Raw genomic sequence first — 20,288 nt, 5'->3', positions numbered from 1 at the left:
TGTGTATAACTGTTCTCAATGAGTTGCCCAGTGCTCTGTGTTCCTGTGATAGTTTTGGGTCTTTCAAGAGGGGTCTACATATCTGTTCAGCATACACTTAATTAATTAAGTGGTTCTTATGAGTTATGGCTTCTATATTATGGCATTTGTTTACTTTCATTAGGCTATTGATCATTGATATTGCATTGATATTATTGTTTATTATAGCTATTTTCCTTAATGTAGTCTTACCAACATTGTAAAACTGTTCACTGTTCATTTTTAACTAATGTATTGTTTTATTTGTAAGCTGCTTTGGACAAAAGCGTTTGTTAAATCATATGACCATAACCATAACTGTTCACTACAAAAGAGCAGCAGTAATGGCCAAATGCTTGTTTGGGTTTATACTCTCTCAAGATGAAATCGAATTGCTAAAATAAGAATAAGCCGACTCAACGACCACTATCCTACACACACACACCCCACCCATGTCTACACACACTTCCCTCACTGATGACGCGGAATGTGTTTATGAGTCCGTCCGACTGAATGAATGTCTGTTTGTCACAGGCTTTGCTTTAATAATCAGAAGTGCATAGAGGTGGGAGATAAAACTGTGTCTGTGAGCACAACTGCTATCAGCTGGCTCTGAGGCAATTTCCTGTGGGACAGGAAATGAAAGCACACGGAATAGGGATGAGGACCACTTCGCTGGCTTTGTTGTGACGTTATGAACAGATGAAAGATACTTTTGGTGGGCACAGAAGTGATTCTCACCGCCTGTGTGCGGAGTCTAAATGTCAAAACGGCTAAGAGGCACAGCGGAACAGTCAACACCTCAGCTGAGATCATGACCTTAAGTCCAACAGCGTGGCTGAAGCGTTCAAATGTTCAAAATGCCACCCTCAGAGCACTGGTGACTCTCTGAACATTCATTCGTGACAGCCACATTTGTATGCAAATGGACTGCTGCATCTTCCTCTTGCTATTTTTTATTACTTGCAGTGGAAAGATATTACTGGGATTGTCATGTATGGTTAATAATACATGATCAATGAATTAATCAAGAGAATGCTTAACTGTTTCAGGCTGTGATGTTTATCTAGTGGTATAGTATTACCATTTCAATTTTATATATGCAGATGTTGTGTAAATTGTTTTTCCAATTTCCAAAGTTACCATGGACTACAGCATTTTAGGTGTCATCCCATTATGTTGAAGTTTATTGTAGTCACAGTTAGTTTGCATTGAGTAACATCACTGTGACAGTCGGCCTTCAAAAAGCAAGGCCACTTCTATCCACCCTGCTCATGCAAGAGGCACATCTGTACACAACCTTCACCAGGTGCTGGATGAGTTGACCAGCCCAGGATAAACAAATGATTACAGAACTAAGAATTAATTGTATGAAGTGAACACAACTAAATACAAGTGGACGACTCAGGGTGTAGAAGCAGATAAAGCTAGTAAAGTATTGTCTGTGGTGTGCAGTGACTAATGAAAGATCAGTACATGTGCAGTTTTAGAACCCAAAACACACATTTTTGAAAGTTTATGCAGAACCAGTCTGATACTGATCAACATTAAAATAAAGTATTTAATAAACAACTTGTTTAATAATGCCCAACCAGTCCATTAGAGCTCTGAAAAATTATAATAAACAGATGGAGGATATTTAAGAAACCATCTGAGGCTAATTCACCCTTTTCTTTGTGTGGTATTTGAAACAGACATTATTATTTTATTTTTTTGCTATTATGAAATCTGCCTTGATTTGACGTTACATGAAAATCACTGCCAACTCCAAACCACTAAAGTGGCAATAATCCAAATGTTTACAACATGTTTGCTTTTTGTGGGCCTTCCACAAGATCAATTTACCGGTATTCAGATTGAGAAAGAATGGCGTTGGAGTTCAACATTTGAAACTTTTTAAATGCCAAACTATTTCCCCATCCAATTACAGGCCAACATTATTTAAAAAAAAAAAAAAAAAAAAAAAAAAAAGTGATTTACATTTTTAATTTTCCTGGACAAAAAACAATAAAAAATAACAAATTAAATGCATTATATTACATACATACACACATACAAATATACATATGTGTGTGTGTATGTATATATAAGTACAAAGTCTATACCCTGGCTTATAAAAAGGTCTGAGAACTCTATGGTCAATCAAGAATGAAATGGCAGATGAAGTATGATACTTAAAAGTATGAATTATATCACACCTATAAGCGAAATCACACAGCATCCAATAAAAAAATACAAACTATCCCTGTGTCCAAATAATACTTATCTTATTCTAAGAATAAATATAATTCTTGAAAGGCCTCAAAATCAACATATACTACAGCATCTGTTGATTTTAATTTTAAACAATTGTGTGCATGGTTCAGAAAAGACAAACCTTTTTAACTTTTAAACTTTTTTTCCACCAAATGTAGACTCCACCTTTTTTGACATTACTAAAACTCTCCACAGAGTGGGAAGGAATGATTATATCAATGAAAGAAAATATAATACAAGAAATTACAAAAATAATACATTTTGGGCCTGTTTAGGCCCTCGTTATACATTCTTATTTATATATGAATCTATATATAATTTCCATTTTTTCCTCTGGGCTGTTTGCACTCTGACCTCTGCTTTATGGTAAAACTCTGTTCTGTAGTTCTCCCAGGTGTGTGTGTGTGTATGAGTGTGAAAAGTCTCTATATTGAGCCTCGAGTCTTCAAGTTTCACTACGAGATGAAGGCTACTTTGTAGCCATTGGACGATGTTTCCGACAATCGTCCGTGGCCACTGGAGACGACGAGTTCGCCGGAGGTGTGCAAAGGTGGTGTCAGGATCCCATAGTCGCTCAGCTCCAATGTGGGTTTAGTACAGGCAACTTTCAGTCCCAAAGTCTCACTAACCGAGCTAGGTAAATCCTACAGACCAAGATGAATATGATATTATTGAAAAGAAAGCTCTTTTTGGATCATGTTAGGACTCACATTCAAAGTGCAATATAAGTTCTTTTAAAAAAAAGTGTAACAAAAATAAGATGATATCCAGATGATGCCATATAAAGATTACATGGGAGAAAAGCTTTAATTTAATAACCAAATCTAACTACATGACTTGCTAACAACAACAGCAGCAGCACACTTTTCAGTAGCGATAAAGGAGAAATGTCACCTTGTACATACCTTGCAGTTTTTGATCTGCAAACAGATTGCTTCGGATTTATGAAGGATTTCTTCAATATCCAGCTTCATTGAGAGTTCATTGATATGCTGTGCAAGGAAATGACCGGTATGTTAGAACTGCAGTCCGCAAGACTGACCGACAAACAATACTAATAGTTTCACACCGGTGTGACGGGAATGTTAGAAAATGAATGTTCTAAAGAATATCTGGGTTCATTGAATTCAACATAGAATTCTAGAACCTTGATTATTGCAGAACAGAATCTTATGTTAGAATGTTCAAAAACTCAAGCCAGTGGCAAGCGGCAGCAGCAAGCGTAACGCAACGCTCAGTCAGACCATAATAAGTTCTATCTTGTTCCTATGGTAACACAAACGGTTTGCCCTAACTGACGCTCGCATTGCGGTTTGAAAGTTGAACCAAGTTCAACGCTCAGCTTGTTCAACGCTAGTGTTACGCCAGCATTGCCACCGTTCCGCTGCCGAACCATAGACAACAATAGGAAACCTGCCGCTTGCCGCTGGCTAATGTAATCCCCACCTTTAGGGTTAAAACCATTCCTCTATTTCATGCACAATAATTGTTTGTGGTCTAATGTTGTCCAACCTCACACACACACACAAAAGAATGGATGGTGAAAAATAGCACTATAGCACAATTACCTTAAGAATCTCATTGAAACCATAATGCCTATCCATGATCTTTTGCTTCTCTGAATCCAGAATGGCACAACAGACCAACAGGTGAAAGTTTTGGCAAGGCAACCCAGTCCACATGACCTGAACCACAAAAACACAGACACACACACATACAAACATTATCGGAACGCCCCCTATTACCACCAATCCCGTGTTTCCGTCCTCTTACATGTATGTGTCACTTACTATTCATTTCTATACAAACCAAGACGGCGGATTCCTAAAGAAACGCAAGCACCCACACTATAAGTGTATCTAAATTAGCTGTGTATCAAAAATTACATTTTGCCATGACTCGAAGAGCTGTAAACAGTCTTGTAAGGCTGCGTGTACAAATCCGCTTGGAGCTCCAGTGGAATTTTGAAGTAGCGACGAGAATTCTCAGTCTAACCGTTCATGTGCCGTTGAAAGGGTGAAAGTAGACGACCCACCAGGTCAGCACTAACCTCCGAGCGCGGTAAACAAAATCGGACATTTCAGGCAGTAAAAGCCCCGGTAAGAATCAAACCAGATTTTGTTCAAATCTACACACCTATGGCTACTGAAAAATGTAACGTTCATTTATCAAATGTTATTTTGAAGTATTAAAAAACATTGTTGTTTTAGAATATTCGAATGAAATGGGTGATAATTGGAGGTGTTACGATACATGTGTACATACAGACTCTTTGAACACTTCTCTGTCCTACAGACACAAAGTCTTGCTGCACTGACATGATCAGTGATTTATAGATGATTCTGTAAACACACCTCCCACAAGCGGAGCACATCCTGGAAGTGGAGCTCCCTCTTGAAGCGGATGAGCAGCCACCGGAAACAAAAATATAAGTACCCCGAATCCTGTGCCTCTGTAGGAAGAAAACGAGAAGTAACGATCATCAGTCAACCTGGTCGTTTTATCTGAAACTTTCACAAATTATGACTGAGCTGATGTTGAGGTTGACTCTTTGTTGCTTAAGCAGAATCTCTGACCCAGGTAGTTCCAGAAGGCCAGGTCCAGTAGTCGTAGTAACGTGCTGAGCTGGACGAGCTGTGTCCGCATCCCCTGCATCTTCTCCTCAAAGTTTTCATGCTGAAAGAAACCAGACACCCCAGAGACTGTTACTTAAAAAAAAAAAAACACACACAAACGATTCATCTCAAGAGACGTCACATCTCAAGCCATCACTTGACCATGCCCAAGGCAGGAGGAAATGTTGCTCTTCTGAAACACTACACAATTGTAGTGTAAAGTAATTATCTCTCTTATCTAGTTGGCTTGGAGTGGTCAGATCTGATCATGTTAAGGTGCTGACATGCAGTGTTTCCAGCAGGACAACACTATTGTTACTTTTGCATGAGGAAAAATTTGTCTACTTTCAACAGAAGTGGTGTTTTTGAGAGGGAAACAATGCTCTCTTAAAACGAATGTGTTGAAAACAACACAACTTGCGTTGTTTTTTAACACATCTCTGTGTCCAGATAGGGACAACACAGTTTGTGTTGTTTACTTTTTTAATTTGTTACAATATGTGTTGAAATATATGTGCTACTTGCCAAAACGAGAAAAGAAACTTAACACAATGGATCTTTAAAAATGATTTTGCTCCGGTTTTTGTCGCTTCCACTGACAAAATAAATAGTTTGCTACACAGATAGAACTTGACAGTTTCAGGTGTTGCGTGGCAACGTCTTACTAGTTGACTTTCACTTTCAATGAAATTCCATTGCAATAAGCGAACGGACTTCTTTCGGAATTATATGAAAGACGTGAATCAAAAGAACAAAACTCGTTGCCATTGACAGCGGTCATGATATACTTTGCAGCAGTAATTATATAGATTTAACAGACCTCCGAACGTTGGGAAGGCCTATTCATGTGATTGGAACTTTCCGCAGCACTCTGAAGAGCCGTGTAATAATCTGATTTCATTTGTGTGTGGTGCATCTTTACAGCCAATTAGTTCTTAGTGTGGGGAAAATAAAAAGAATCAAAGTTGTTGTAGAACTGACTCATCTACAGCTCCTTCTGGTTAGATGAAACAGTGAGCTAGTAATAAATAAACGGCTGAAGGCTGAAAGAGTAATCAAAATCAAACTAAAATCACAATTTCAAACTAATGCAATTCGCAAATGAAAAAAAACACAGTTAAATGTGCAGCTAGGGACTCTGACCAAATGGTTACTAACGTCAGATATGTTTTGTAAATGAATGTTGTCATTGTATGACAGTCATGCTTATCGATCTGTGCACCACTTGCTGCTAAACTAACCAGATGTGGCCCACCTTAACTATTTGAAAGTAATTTGTCATCACAGGATTTGAATTAATTATATAGTGAATCTTAAACCGAAGCTTGACTTATAGAGTAAATCAAACTGCTACCACAATAACCTGCTGTTTAACAATGATAAATAAAAGTAATGAATAAACAGAAATAACACCGCATAATTCATAACAATTCTAGTGGTGGTCATTGTGCTTAACCGCTGTGCCAATTCTGTTAGTTTCAATAAAGCACAAAGCACAAGTTTGTTTGTTTCTCTGAAAGGTGAGCTTTTACCATTTCATCCATGAAGTTGACAAAGCACCAAAACGCATCCACTTCATTCTCCATGACGTAGAGGATGGGAGAAAGCAGGTCACTCATGCCCTGCACGTAACCTGCAAGCATCCACAATGATAATATATACTATTACATTTATGTAGGACATATGACATGTGACATATGACGCACATAAATGATTAAACTAGTCATTAAATATTCCAACCATGGTGTATGTATGCAAACTGTATATCTATGGGAGTGATCTTTTCACTGTGTGCTTGAGGGACATACAGATAGTGAGTTTAATTGTGTAAACCAAGGTACTCCCTTAACAGTGGTGGAAAAGGTTTTGAAAATTAAAATGTAATTTTATGTGAAGACTGGAGCCTATATGACCTACCATAATAAGATTTAACACGAGTAGATATTGCTATCTGGACAGGAGGAATTTCTATTTCTTTCACTGGATTTCTTCTAGGCTAATGTACTTACCCAGGTCGAAGTCATACATGCAGTATGTCATCAGGATATCATGGAGCAGGATGAGACCAGGGTTTTCCAGACCCTCATAGAACTTATTGGTCCGGTCAGTTCGGTTGACATCTTTCTCTGTGAATACACACACGACACCATTTGGACATGTTGTCTTTGCATTTCTGAACATACACACACCTCCAGTAAGGTAATCCTAATGATTTTTATTCTTTTTTCCAGGAATAGTCTATGTCCAAAGCCTTAACTGAACATTTAATAAGATACTATTTCCAAAAGAGACATTGTGAATTGGGGTTTTCTTGTTTAGTGTTTACCTATAAGACTCTTGTAATCTCGTAACCTAGAGTTCCTCCTCTCCTGCTCCTCACTGACTGACTTCCACTGCAACTTCATCCTGAAGTACTCGTCTCTGTAGAAGGACCAGAGGAGGACACAAACGTCAGCCATCAACACACATCAAATAATAAAAACTAACAACATTCCCCTTAAAAAGAATAACTGCACTACTTCAAGTGTCAATGTTTACGTTGCCTTGTGTCGGCAACGCTTGATGAGCTGGTGTTAATACAACTGGATGCTTTCGGATCGGATGTTGAATCATCGTTGACGTGCTGTTGTGGTACGCCAGTTCTGCTTTGCAGTGGACACATTGTACATTGTCGTTTTCTTTTCTAAGTTTGAAATGATCCCAAAACTTTGGACATTCTCTGCCTTTTAGCCTATGGATGTTTTTTTGGCTCTCCCGTCATAGCAACAACTTAATTCTGATTGTGGTGTGCGCGTCAATAATAACAGTAGGCCTACGTGTAAAACAATGATCCCTGAGCTGAGCAGGCCACATAACGCAAGTGATAGGAATTAAACGAAGCCTCTAGGCCATACATGGGCAACATACAGCCCGCGGGCCACATCCGGCCCGTGGGCTTTCCCTGACCGGCCCGCGTAAGGTCCGTGAAAGAACAATAGTCAAGAGCCTAGCATAGAGATAATGCATGCAAATCAATATCGTTGTTTTTATTTTGAAAGCGACTGCTATTTGTACGCCCATACATTTGTGCGTGGATGCATACAACGTAAACACCCTCACTGATGTGCTGGTGAATAGAAGTTATGCTTCTGCGTCGACACAATGCAGTTGCCTTTACGTCGGCGTAAACCTTTCAAAGTTTTTTGTCTTTTATGTCTGCGTCGCTCACCATCGCAAAGGTTGTTAGAACAAACTCCTACTGCTGCTCGTTGGCGATACGAAGTGTTCATTTCAAAACGTTACTGGCAGATAGACAGTTTACAATCGGATAACCCCGTAATTGTAACCAAAATATGTCTGAGTTTATTTGCAAAGCTTATGTTAGCGAACTAGTATGATGCTACTGCCCACAGGTTGCTTGAAGCAGCCGGCTCAACACACAGAGCGAGTTGACCAATCACAGTTATGTGCATAAAGTTAAAGCAAAAACATAGCCTACATTTTTAAAATAGTTTTCTTTGTGCATGTTGATTAACTAATGACAGCCTACTATTGTCTGCTCCACATTTTCGTAGTCTAATTCTGCATAGAGTTAATTTAATGATGGTAATGATTTAATGATGAAATATTGTGTTGATGAAATGGTGGCACAGGCCTATTGGTTGTACTGACTCCTTCACATTTTCATGACCTAGCCTAATTATATAGATATTGTAGTACTTTTTTATATCAGTCTTTGAAAACTGAAAAAAAATGTCAATGTCAAAAAATCATTTTCGAGAATGAGGATTAAATACTGGACATAGATTAAATATTGCTGTTTTTCCTTTGTCTCCCTCACATTTTCATCTGTTCTTACGACTAGTAAACAAAACCATATGATTTTCTTAATGTTATACAAGAACAGAATAGAATTGAACAGAATTGAGTTCAGACTTGAGTTCGGTATTTTGGGTCCGGCCCTGCTCAACAGTCCCAGTTTGCCATGTGGCCCCTTGGGGAAATTAGTTGCCCACCCCTGATCTAGGCAGAAAATTTCCCTCGATCATTTTTTGTAATCAAATTATTCGAGTTACTCGAGTAACCGTTTCAGCCCTAGATAGATACAAAATTTTTTTAGACATGACCATATTACTGTATTGCACTGTACTTTGACCCAAAAATTTTTTTATCAGGGTCTCCTCTGATGAAACTTGATGAACTCCTATAACTTATCTTAGTTATTGGTATGAAGTTACATATGAAAAAAAAATCATGAAAAAATCCCTTCATGGCCTTGAAAGGGCTTGTATGCATCTCTACTTCCTCTGCCTCCTGCTAATTGCCCCTGATTGACGACTCAGTTTGACAATGTTATGAAATGGCTAACAATGTTATGCTAATGTAAGATAGCCAATTCTGAGGCATTTGCTTGCTTATCTTGTAAAGCTAAATGTGCAGATGCGTCCTCAGGCAAATTATTTTTCCACCCTGCAAATCAGTCAGGATTGGGTTCCATCCTTTGTCCTGCTACAATGACAGGCTTTTTTAAAAATTTGTTATTCTGAAACATCAATTAGCGCACTGCTCATCTAAACCATAAATACCATGGTGTCATTTCACTCATGATGTCTTGTAACACATAAAAACACACCTTATGGACAAGTTAAAAAGGTCAAAAATGAGATTTTTGCCCGAGGTGAGGTGCGTCTTTAATTACAAACAGTATATCCATACCTTTTACGTATGCATACACACTAACACACACACACACAGACACAGACACATTGTAACAGAGGGATAATTTGGAGCATTGGGGGCTTACGTTTTCCTCCTTTGGAGGCTCTTCCTCTCCTCTAAGGTGCTGTTCCAGGGGTAGTAGCCCAGCAGAAACTTCCAGGCCTCTCTCCTCACCACATGGCATAGGCCCTACAAGTCAAAACACACACACATACATAAACATAAACATACACATAAACACATACACAACAGATTATCAAGAATATAATCATGCTTGAAGTAAAACACAGTTGTGTGAAACTTATAAGCACAAACTAAAATACAAGTGTCATTACTATTCTCAAAAATAAAGAGGGTAAATTCATGTCTGGGCTAATTCATGCCCATTACTATTAAAAAAGAATTCCTTTGTGTGTACAAATGTGTCACTTAGTGTAGTGTGTTTTGCCCACTGACTCTTTTTTGCCCACTCATGCGGTGACACATAAAACGCATTTAATGTTTGTGGATGTCTCAAGTGGGCTGCCACAGTTACAGTGCTTGGCCTAATTTTCTTTACACACACAGATTATTTCAACAGACTAGTTTGTCAATTGCTTTGAGGACTACTATGAGGGCAGCCGTGGCCTACTGGTTAGGGCTTCGGGCTTGTAACAGAAGGGTTGCCAGTTCGATCCCCGACCAGTAGGAAAAATGTGGGCGGGGGAAGAGGTTGAGCACTGCTCTCCCATGCCCACATCCACGGCTGAAGTGCCCTTGAGCAAGGCACCTAACCCCTCACTGCTCCCCAAGCACCACTGTAGCAGGCAGCTCAGTGCATTGGGATTAGTGTGCTTCACCTCACTGTGTGTTCACTGTGTGCTGAGTGTGTTTCACTAATTCACGGATTGGGATAAATGCAGAGACCAAATTTCCCTCACGGGATCAAAAGAGTATACTTATACTTATTACTTATCACTTTTAAAAGCAACTACTTTTTAAACACAAAACAAGCCGTCATACAATGGTTCTTTCTTCAGTTTATCTCCATGCCAACAATCCTGACAGCATAGCAACAAATCAGATATGCGAGCATCGTGATGATAGTGAGGAAAAAATAGCTTTCAGCTTTAATTTGGAGGGTGAGATTGCAATCTTCCAACTCTGACCAAAACCATTTCATGTTGTTGTTGTTGATGATGATGATGAAGATGATGATATACATAAACAAGCAGCCAAACCGGGTCTCTTTTAATGCAGTGTAAATAAGTAACTGCAAATAAATATGTGAGTAAACAGCAAACAGAAAGACATATGAGTCAACGCCACAGACAGACACATACATTGTACACAGAAAGTAAATATAAATGTAAGAGACTTTACCCCTTTGAATATTCTTTCTTTGAGCTGTGAGACTTTGCGCACCCGGCCCTCCTGGTCCTGGTACTTGAGCCATTCCTCCAGAGTGAGAGGGTCTCCACGCTGGACCTCTGGCCTTGATCCCAGGTCAACCTATAGGACAAAATAACCGTATCAGCATACGATTGTTCCCCGAGGCCCGCTACGCCACACAGTTAGCCCCCTACGCCACACAGTTACGCCACACAGTTAGCCCCCTACGCCACACAGTTAGGAGGCGCTTCTGCTGCTACCACTGCTAGTCAGCGTGATCTAAGCCTTAAGGTGATTGATGCATGGGTCAAATTTTTGAGATATGTTAACAGGCAGGCAATAAGATGCCCAGCTCCTAATGTTTTGATTGGATGATCACAACAAAGTTGCTGAAGACCCCCTTACCCGTGTGATGACCTCAAATCCAGGCTCCTCCAGCTGGCTGATTTCCAAACCAGGGATGATTTCCCCCAAGATGTCGGCCACCTCCTCCTCTGGCCTCTCCCTCTGCTCCATCTCCGGGGCACGGAACGCGTCGAAGATGTAGTTGGTGACCTTGGAGAACCCCCCCAGCGTGGTGGTGTAGGGGTCCTTCTTCAGCTTCTGTGTCAGCAGAACAGCATGTCAGCATGTGACTAGAACAGCATTAATGCATGTGACTAGACAGATGTTAGGAGTTCAGTGTATATCTCATTACCTACCAACATGTCACTGTCTAAAATACCAACATGGCACTGTCTAAAATACCAACATGTCACTGTCTACAATACCAACATGTCACTGTCTAAAATATCGACATGTCACTGTCTTTGGACATAAATATGTTCTAATGCATCAATTCATCATGCATTATTAAAGACTCTCACGAGTGCTTAATATAACAAACCACTTACTTGAACCAGGCCATAGTTGGTGTCATCCAAAAGGTTCTCAAAGGACTGTGATAGAGCTTTGTTATGACAGCTAACAAGATATGTTGTTTTGTCCCTGGGACTCCTAAAACAACAAAATACAGATGCCAAAACAAATCAGCTAAGAATGACAGATGACACCAACAATGAACTTTCATGAAATGCAGCTCCATACATGAACTTCATGTACAAAAACACTGACTATAACTGTAGCAGCCTTTTTAGGAGGTTGGGACTAAAGCTACCATATTTAGGAAACTGCATAGCAACATGCCACATGACTCCCTTGATGGCTTTACTGCATGCAGCCATAAATCGTCGAACGAACCCCGTAGTCCTGATCGCCCCCTCCTTTCCTCACAGAAGAGCCTTGATAAGAACTCTAATAATGGCTATCTGTACTGTCTCTTTGCTGCATTGCTGGAAGAGTGTTGTCCACCAGAGGCTAATCTACCATGATATTTCGATCAGAGAAACTGAGAAAGAGAAAGAAAGGGAAGGAGAGACAGCGAGAGAGAAAGGGGAGGAGAGAGAGCAAGAGAGAGAGACAGAGAGAGAGAGAGAGAGAAAGAGCAAGAGCGAGGGAGGGAACATGCAAGCGAGAGAGAGATGGTGCTTTATTACACCTGGGTTTTAGATCACAGAATCTGTTGAGGATGTTTGGTGTTTGAGTGCTAAATGTGCAGGAGTCTTTACGGTGAAGGCGAGGCAAACTGAGGTGGGGGGTCTCTTGGTTCTGAAAACCTGATTCCTGTTTCCTCATTTTCGACAGCAGACCCATATACTATAGTTCAATGGACGGACGGACGCGGCTCTGAGGCACCATCTTGTGCCCAAAGAGTGCAGTGCAGTTCAGAGAAACAGGCCTGGCACAGCAACTTTGTGTGCAACAAAACCAGAAAAAAAACTTGGACACTGGATGATTTTGCAAGCATAAGTGATTGCAACTTCACAGAAAGATATGAGTACTCACTCTGTTAGTTGAACGCATCTCCGCAGGCAGTCCATAAACTCCTGGCTGCCTCCCTGGTGGAAGTGGATGGCGGGCAAGGTGGTGTCATCCTTCAGGCAGAAGATCAGGTGCGTCCAGCCTTCAGTCTTCAGTGTGACTGTTCTCAGGTCAGCGGTGGTGAAGGCGAAGGCCCAGCGGTTCTTCTCGTGTGTGTGGTGAGAGGTGCCTATGGCATGTTAAAGTTAAAAGTTAAAGTTGACAGATATTTAGCAGACGCTGTTATCTAAGGCGGCAGACTCGCAATGGCAGAAATTGACCCGGGTTGACCGACTGTCAGTCGGTGGCGTTACTGCTGCTTCACAAGAATTTTTTTAATGAAGAGACACAGCACTCCAAGAATCTCCCATAGAAATGTATGGGGTTAGTTTGTAACGCAAACATGGCAGTCGTCTACACATATTCCCCCCCTTCCGCCACCAAAAGCTGACATGTGAATACATCATGCCAAACATGTGTTTTGTTGTGAGTACATCAGGCCAATCATGTGTTGTGATCTCGCAGAGCTGCGAGGTTGGTGTCGAGAAGCCTTGTGCCCGAAATAGATGAACGATGAGTGCCCAAAATGTGTTGCAATATGGCCACTGAGTGTGGAAGGACTTGTCTAAAAGGACTTTGGCTTTACCACTTGTTACAACAGTGAAATGGCAGCACAATGAAACACTTATATCATCGTAACCACAACCACAACACGGTTAGGAATTTCTGCAAAGGACACAGACCTAATTTGTGCAAACTGAAGTACACTGACCAGTAAAGAATACCTTTCTACAGTCTGTGTGTTTGTAGAAACAATGCATTAATGAGAGACTGGTAACGAATAACTATACAAACAGCATAAGCAACCACTGACTGATGGCACATGCTCATGCTCACCATATATGGTGTACCTTCCCCTGTAATTTTAAGCTAGTTAATTGCTTAGTTTGATGCTTATTCCAGGAACTCCCACTACTCAACAAAATTTGGTGCCATGCCTTTCTTAATTCCCACTTATGCCCTGCCCAAGAGCACAGTCTTTGGGTTGTCCGCATCACTTAGTGTAAGTTCCCATACATTCACTTATTTGTGGCGGCCTACCACAATATCAACATTGACCACCACATAATGATTTTCCAGGTTGTACTAAATTCTGCTTAAATCTGGTTAGCATCATAACCACGCTGTGCTAATTTGTTAAAAACATTCATGTTGCATTCAAGTCAATTCTGCAAACCAACCACCACAAATGGAATTCAGTTCTGTGGGAAACACTGCTTAGTGTAAGTTTCCCCTATCCTTCCTAGCGATTCTAGGAGTGTGTCAAAACTAAGAGCCCTATCTGTGAGCTTCCTGAGTGGACGGAGGTGAATGAGAGTGGCTGTGCTGCCCACCTTCGCCGTTGGCATGGGGTTTCCTCTTAAAGGACACCGTGTTCACCATGTCCCACTCTGTCTCGCAGCTCTGCTGCTGATCCACTGTGTGATCATGTGACCGGTCCGTTGGAAACTGTGTCCACTCCACCACTGAACTGGAGTCCTGAACAGGTCAACAAACAATTAGCATCCTCCAAATTGAATAATGATGTCTATTACTAATGATGCTCACCTCCGGCTATTACTTAATAAACTATATAAATAACCAACAACACTTATTGTTGTTTCACATTTCTGCCCTAATGAGGTAATAAGCTATGAACAAAATACAACGGTGAGCTTAGCCTGTAATAATATGATTTCAATTATGGCACCACACAGTCATGGGATGGGAGCAGATATATTTCCCTATCAGCATTTAGACTACTGAAAAAAGCTGGTCTGACACTGTCCCACAAAATCTTCTGTTACACATATTAAGTCCTATACATGTATTGTATCCACAGAGACACAAACAAACCTTGCATGCGCACAGCATGTTTGATGGATCGACGGACTCCTCCAGTGGCTTATATTCAACCACAGATTCCCCATCCTGCAAGAAAGACAAAGAGGTATGACAACTATGTGAGTCTATGACCAGCATAAACCATGCTCCCAATTGTGCAAGAGACTGATAATAACACCAGTTACTAGAAATAAGAAATAAGTGTTACTATTACAAATAAGTGACCCACCTTATCTAAAACACGCAGGAATCCTGATATTAGTAAATCCTGGTCGTCCACATCATCTGTACTTGAATGAACAAAGACCCCTTCGTGTTCAAATAGAACCTGTGAGAAGAGATATTGTGTTTACTCAAGGCAATTCCAGCAAATGTTCTAAAACTGTTGCAAGTCTTACACCATATACCAAGTCAAAGTGTTCATATTTGTACTTTGGATCAATGAATTAGGCCTATGAGCTAAGAATCCACCAAGTATTTCCATACAGTTTCAGTCAACTTATTGATATCTACAAAACAAACGGCACTTGCTGTTAAATCACCTGTGACACATGTCAAGTAGTTGTAAATCAATGCTTTCCTGATATACTGTACAGTCTACATGTTCACATTTCAAAAATTCAACACAACCATACTTTACAGCCTGCTCCTTGAATTACAGTGGAGCGTTTCAAACGTCTTGGTTTTAAGAATTTATCACAGCAGATGTTTTATCCCTTAAAATGCAAACGAATACGACGTCTAATGTTTACCATCCCTTGGCAGACGCATTCAAGTGACCTATAAATGCGGCCACAACCTGGGATGACATATTGATTCATCATGTAGAATTTACGACAAACAAGGGTTAAGAGAGCGACACGTCAGTCTAGTGGCATTTCAAAACGACCTTTGATGCTTCCGTGCAACTCGAAGATGTGAAGCACATGGATTCTGTTGACATTTGCAGGAAGCAAACATTAACGTCAACAATCGGCATATCAGATAAGATACATAATCAAGGATCAAGGGAATGCTGTCATGCTACCTAAATATAACGCGAAACTGAAGGTATTGTGAAGAGATTTTGCTTCAATTAGAAACAGGAGTAACCTCTCGATTTGCTTTCGTGGCATCTCAGGTGTCCACAGACAACATTAGCTGACTGACAGGCTACAAGCTAACTGGTTAGCTACCTTGAATGAGCCGTTGCTTTCAGGACATAGCTAGCTATCAAAGTGTGGACCCTCTAACCCAGTGACATTAATAGCCCACAATCATAGCCACCGTAACCTCGACACCAAATACTAGCTTAAACAATTCGTGGTTAAAAGGCGACCAATTCAGCCTTGAAACATATATTGAAAAAAATGTTGTGTCTTGCCAATACCTTGGGAGGAGTAGTTGCCGCCATGTCGACTGTAGTGTACAAACGACGTTGCACAGCTCACGTGCCTGTCAGCTTTCCACAACAACACTGACAAGTCATCTTCCGCATGGTGTCACCGCGCAGACGCATTGGCATGCTGCTGTCATAACACAGCGGAAGTAATACCGCACAAATCGTAGATCTTAACAGTATAGAGATCGAACAAATGTAACATAGCGTTAGTGACAAAAAATCTCAAATGGTATACAGGTTCAAGAAAAGGTGCCCCTTAGCCTCAGATTGCGACCGATTCATTTCTAAGGTCCAGAGCTCCCACCCTCTTCTGCATGTTATTGCACAATGGCAGCCACCACGGATGGTAACGTGAAGCCTCTACAGATTGCAATGAGGCTGGTCAAGACTGCAATACAGTTGGATTCGGGAAACAGACACAAGGTAGGCCTAAAAAACATTGCCTGTTTATTATTTACAATCGAGGCTGGACAATATGAATAATCAAATGCAGTGTACGGTCATCTGAAACAGATGATTTTGTCTGGTAGGGGCGGATGTAAACAGTCCGCAAGCTGGGTAGCCTATAGTGTCACATCGACCCAATTATCAGCCCAACTAGAGTAGGCTTAGGCTACGACTTGCAGTAATTCAGCCTACCCTACTACGAAAATAGTTTAAACTTTCCTGTTTTAAACATGTTCATGATCACAGTCGACTAGGATCTCTTGTTTCGTTTGTCAAAATTGAAGTTTGGCACTTGATCAACACAGATTAGCATTAACAAGTTATCTTTGGTTTATCCCACAGGAGGCGTACTGCGAATATTTGAGGAGTGTCAACTATATATCCCACGTCCTTTTGGAGGATGCATCCTCAAAACGTAGGTGAACATATCGCTCTTGAGTTAAAATACAATGGTGCAGTGAGACTGTTCATGTTGGACATTCACTGAGATGATCAAAACACAAATCTGCTTGCCTTTTCATTGTTTCATAGCCCTCTGAACCAATTTCAAACATTGTCTATGAATTGATACTTTTAATTTTATTCTATTGTTAAGGTTTACTGTTAATTGTTTAGGTGGTTACATCACTTTTTAGAAAAGCATTACCCTACCATGACAAGTCAGGGAAGCAACGTTTGCCACCTGACTTCAGTCTCTTGACTATGACTCAGTCTCACCATGACACTTCTTAGTCTATAGTAATTAGGCCATATAGGAGTCCTATACGCTACCACCACAGACGCCACAATTTTAGAACACATTTTGGCAAATGTTACAGATGAGTGTAATACTGTATACATTTATCATGTGGTTCAAGTTAATTATTTATTTTACCTGGCATCCCATCCTCTTTTCCCCCCACACAAAAACTGCACCGAGCCTAACCTTGACTTAATGCTGCTGCTCTAATGTTGAGTGTAGTTCCCATTTACCACAATACTAGCTAATTAAGGATAGGTCAATATGTCACAGGCCCATGTGTTTTACAACCCCAAATCAGAAAAAGTTGGGACGTTGTGTAAAATGCAAAATAAAAACAGAATGTGATAAATCTGCAAACCTCGTAAACCCATATTCATCTGTAAAAAGGGCATAGACAACATAAATATCGAAAAAGAAATTTTACTATTTCAAGGTAAATATACCGGTATGTTCATTTCAACATGTTTCAAAAAATGTTGGGACAGGGGCAAGGAAATGTTTGAAAAAGTTGTGTAATGATAAAGACAAGAGGAATATTTCACAACTAATTGGGGTAGCTGGCACCATAATTATACAAAGAGCATCACAGAGAGGCAGAGTCTCTTAGAAGTAAAGACTCCAAACCTGTGTGGGCAAATCATTGTTTTTATTTGCATTTTACACAACATTTCCAACTTTTTATTAATTGAAGGTAAAAGAAAAATGAAGAACATGGCAGACTGAATGCGTTTTGTAAGTCGGAAAAAATGTAACAAGCCAAACTCGCCAAAATGTCTTTTAGATAATGAATCCCCCAAACTGTTATAGGCCTCCCACCAATCAGGAGTGCAGTATTGTTGAATAATGGCGAAAGTGTCGGTTACATACTATGGCAATATGTTTTCAACCAATCTCCAAGTTTTGATAAGATGAGATAATGGGGCCAAAGGGTAGCGGGCACTGTTTATTAGAGACATTGGCAAAAAGAACTTCATGGAGTGACCATGGTTTTATCATAGCACTTTCTAAAGCACGCCAGCAAACAGACGTATCTGGGTCAAACCAGGTAAGGAGGGGCCTTAACACAAAGGACCAACAATAATGTTTAAAGTTGGGAACTGAAAGGCCACCATCCTCCTCTGTAGAGTAGACATTTTAAGTTGCAGCCTCTCCAGATAAATTGATACTGCTGATTGTAATTTAAGCCAATAATCAGGAGGGGAAAGAGGTAGCAAGCTCACAAAATTAATCCTGGGTACAACATTAATTTTAACCTCAAAGATACAGGCTTGAATAGACATGTGGGGAGACCCATCCATTTTTCCAGATTTTTCAAGACGTTCAGAGCAACAGAAAAGTTAGGCTTAACAATCTGGTTTAAGCAAGGAAAAACCTCAATACCTAAATATTTAAACTGTTTAACAATAGGGATGTTAGCAGAGATGGTTGAATTGCAAGCAGTCATCAATGAAGTAGTGCAGACTTTGAACAGTTAATTAAACCTGATAAGCTTCTACTCACATAAGGATAAAAGGTGAGGAAGAGACTGAGAGGGGTTCTCAGAGAGAGAGAGAGAGAGAGAAAAAAAAACAAAAAAAAACACATTGCTAACCGCAAACAGTGAAAGGTGATGCTGTATTGCAAATGCATACTGGTGACACCCAAGTCACCCAAGCCAGAGGCTCTAGGCAGAGGACTCAAGGGGCGTTAAGATCTAGAAACGGGAAGTAGGCCCCTAGAGGTACGTCCAGTTAAGACTCGGGCTGAAAGGTTAGAATATATAACTTTAAATCATACCAATGAAAGTGTTACCAAAGCTCATCACCTCTAAGACCGGCTAAGAATGTTAGGTGCTCAGTTTAAGGACCCAATCACAAACAGCTCAGAGACAAAGTTCTCCTTTAATGAGAAAGACTCCGGTAACAATTTCCCATGGAACACAAGTCAGTTTTCAAATTCAAAAAGCAGGCAAAAAGGCAATGCAAAATCCAGGGCAAAAAATTATCCAAGGCAGAGTTCAAAACATAGGTCCAGGGGCCATATTCACAAAGCCTCTTATCTTACCACTAGGAGTACTCCTAAATCGCACTAAAAGATTTTAGGAGTTTTCTCTTAAAAGTTATTCACAAAGCCTTTCAGACCTACTCTTAGTAAGGAAAAATGACAACTCCTAAACTAAGAGTGAGTCTTCGTTGCTATGGATGACTTCATTACTCATGCACAAGCTTGACTGAAGTGACCACCTTGATTGGCTGATGATTGTAACGCGGTAAATGATTCCAAACACCTCCCTTACGATGATGAGTGACAGGTCTGAGAATGTGTGCTCTACACTAGTGCGAAGGATGGAAGATGAATAACTGAATAAAAAGGCCTAGCCTAAATGAATAAAGAGTAAGGCAAAACAAATAGCCTAGTAGCCTAATGAAACATAGGCCTACGGATTGATGCAGTATCTTTGCAACATTATTAAATTAATCTGTTACCAGCAAAGATGAGAACATTTTAATTTGATTCACAATGAAACATTACATTTAATTTACATGTTGACAATGAGTAGTTTTGGTTGTTGTTGGTGGCGTTATTGCATCCCTTTTATGCCTACAATGCAAAATTGTTCCCTCGCGATTGGAAGCTCCTGTTGCCGCATACGCATTTCAAAACATCACGACGTGAAATGCCGCAAAAAGCTGTTCGTGAATAGGTCTTAGTGAGTTAGGAGTCCTCTTGACTTCTTTTAAGCTGTCCCAGACTTAGGTGCTACTTTTAGGTCTAAAATTCTTTGTGAATACGGCCCCTGAACAGGAAAGCTTCAAGAGACAAGGTAAAAAAAACTTACAGCAGCATTGATTCAGCACAGGACACAAGCTGGCACAATCTAGCACAGACTGACAAGCCCTCAGGGTTTAAATACTCACAAACTAATCAGGCAAACAAAGAACAGGTGAGTCTACAAAATGGCGGGAATTCAAACACAGAGAGGGGCGGAGTCAGAAGC

At 40.3% G+C, this 20,288-nt stretch overlaps 2 protein-coding genes across 4 annotated transcripts in view; one reads left to right on the top strand and one right to left on the bottom strand.

Moving 5' to 3' along the window:
• Window positions 1-1,175: 1,175 nt before the first annotated feature.
• tbc1d15 (TBC1 domain family, member 15) lies at window positions 1,176-16,204 on the bottom strand. The gene is made up of 17 exons (XM_076270148.1): window positions 16,111-16,204; window positions 14,971-15,069; window positions 14,754-14,828; window positions 14,252-14,396; window positions 12,843-13,047; window positions 11,852-11,954; window positions 11,364-11,561; window positions 10,950-11,078; window positions 9,673-9,776; window positions 7,216-7,310; window positions 6,899-7,015; window positions 6,422-6,522; window positions 4,851-4,950; window positions 4,629-4,726; window positions 3,843-3,959; window positions 3,180-3,266; window positions 1,176-2,918 (listed from the first exon to the last, which is right to left on the bottom strand). The coding sequence occupies exons 1-17, from the start codon at window positions 16,132-16,134 to the stop codon at window positions 2,730-2,732; spliced, it is 1,986 nt and encodes a 661-aa protein (XP_076126263.1). The 5' UTR covers window positions 16,135-16,204; the 3' UTR covers window positions 1,176-2,729.
• Window positions 16,205-16,273: 69 nt separating this feature from the next.
• The window catches only part of vps9d1 (VPS9 domain containing 1), a 53,767-nt gene continuing 49,752 nt past the window's right edge, over window positions 16,274-20,288 (top strand). For all 3 annotated transcript variants that reach the window (XM_076270128.1, XM_076270118.1, XM_076270134.1), the window contains exons 1-2: window positions 16,274-16,545; window positions 16,912-16,984. In XM_076270128.1, the coding sequence (XP_076126243.1) occupies window positions 16,450-16,545; window positions 16,912-16,984 (169 nt within the window). In that variant the 5' untranslated portion in view covers window positions 16,274-16,449. The remainder of the gene's footprint in view (window positions 16,546-16,911; window positions 16,985-20,288) is intronic.

The sequence above is a fragment of the Alosa pseudoharengus genome, unplaced genomic scaffold (assembly GCF_046254945.1).
Source record: "Alosa pseudoharengus isolate Yale_2024_CS ecotype anadromous, Long Island Sound unplaced genomic scaffold, YU_APseudo_1.1 YU_APseudo_1.1_scf_10, whole genome shotgun sequence".
NCBI classification, from domain to species: Eukaryota; Metazoa; Chordata; class Actinopteri; order Clupeiformes; family Clupeidae; genus Alosa; species Alosa pseudoharengus.
Note: the sequence above shows the minus strand (reverse complement) of the source record. Positions and strands in the feature narration are given on the sequence as shown.

Bases quoted from the DNA above. Each gene is read 5' to 3' on its own strand.
- tbc1d15 (XM_076270148.1), bottom strand. From the start codon at position 16,134: ATGGCGGCAACTACTCCTCCCAAG. The intron at 11,079-11,363 runs GTAAGGGGGTCT...TTTGTCCTATAG, and splicing joins GATTTGAGGTCATCACACGG to GTTGACCTGGGATCAAGGCC. The intron at 3,267-3,842 runs GTAATTGTGCTA...TTCCTTGCACAG, and splicing joins GTTTCAATGAGATTCTTAAG to CATATCAATGAACTCTCAAT.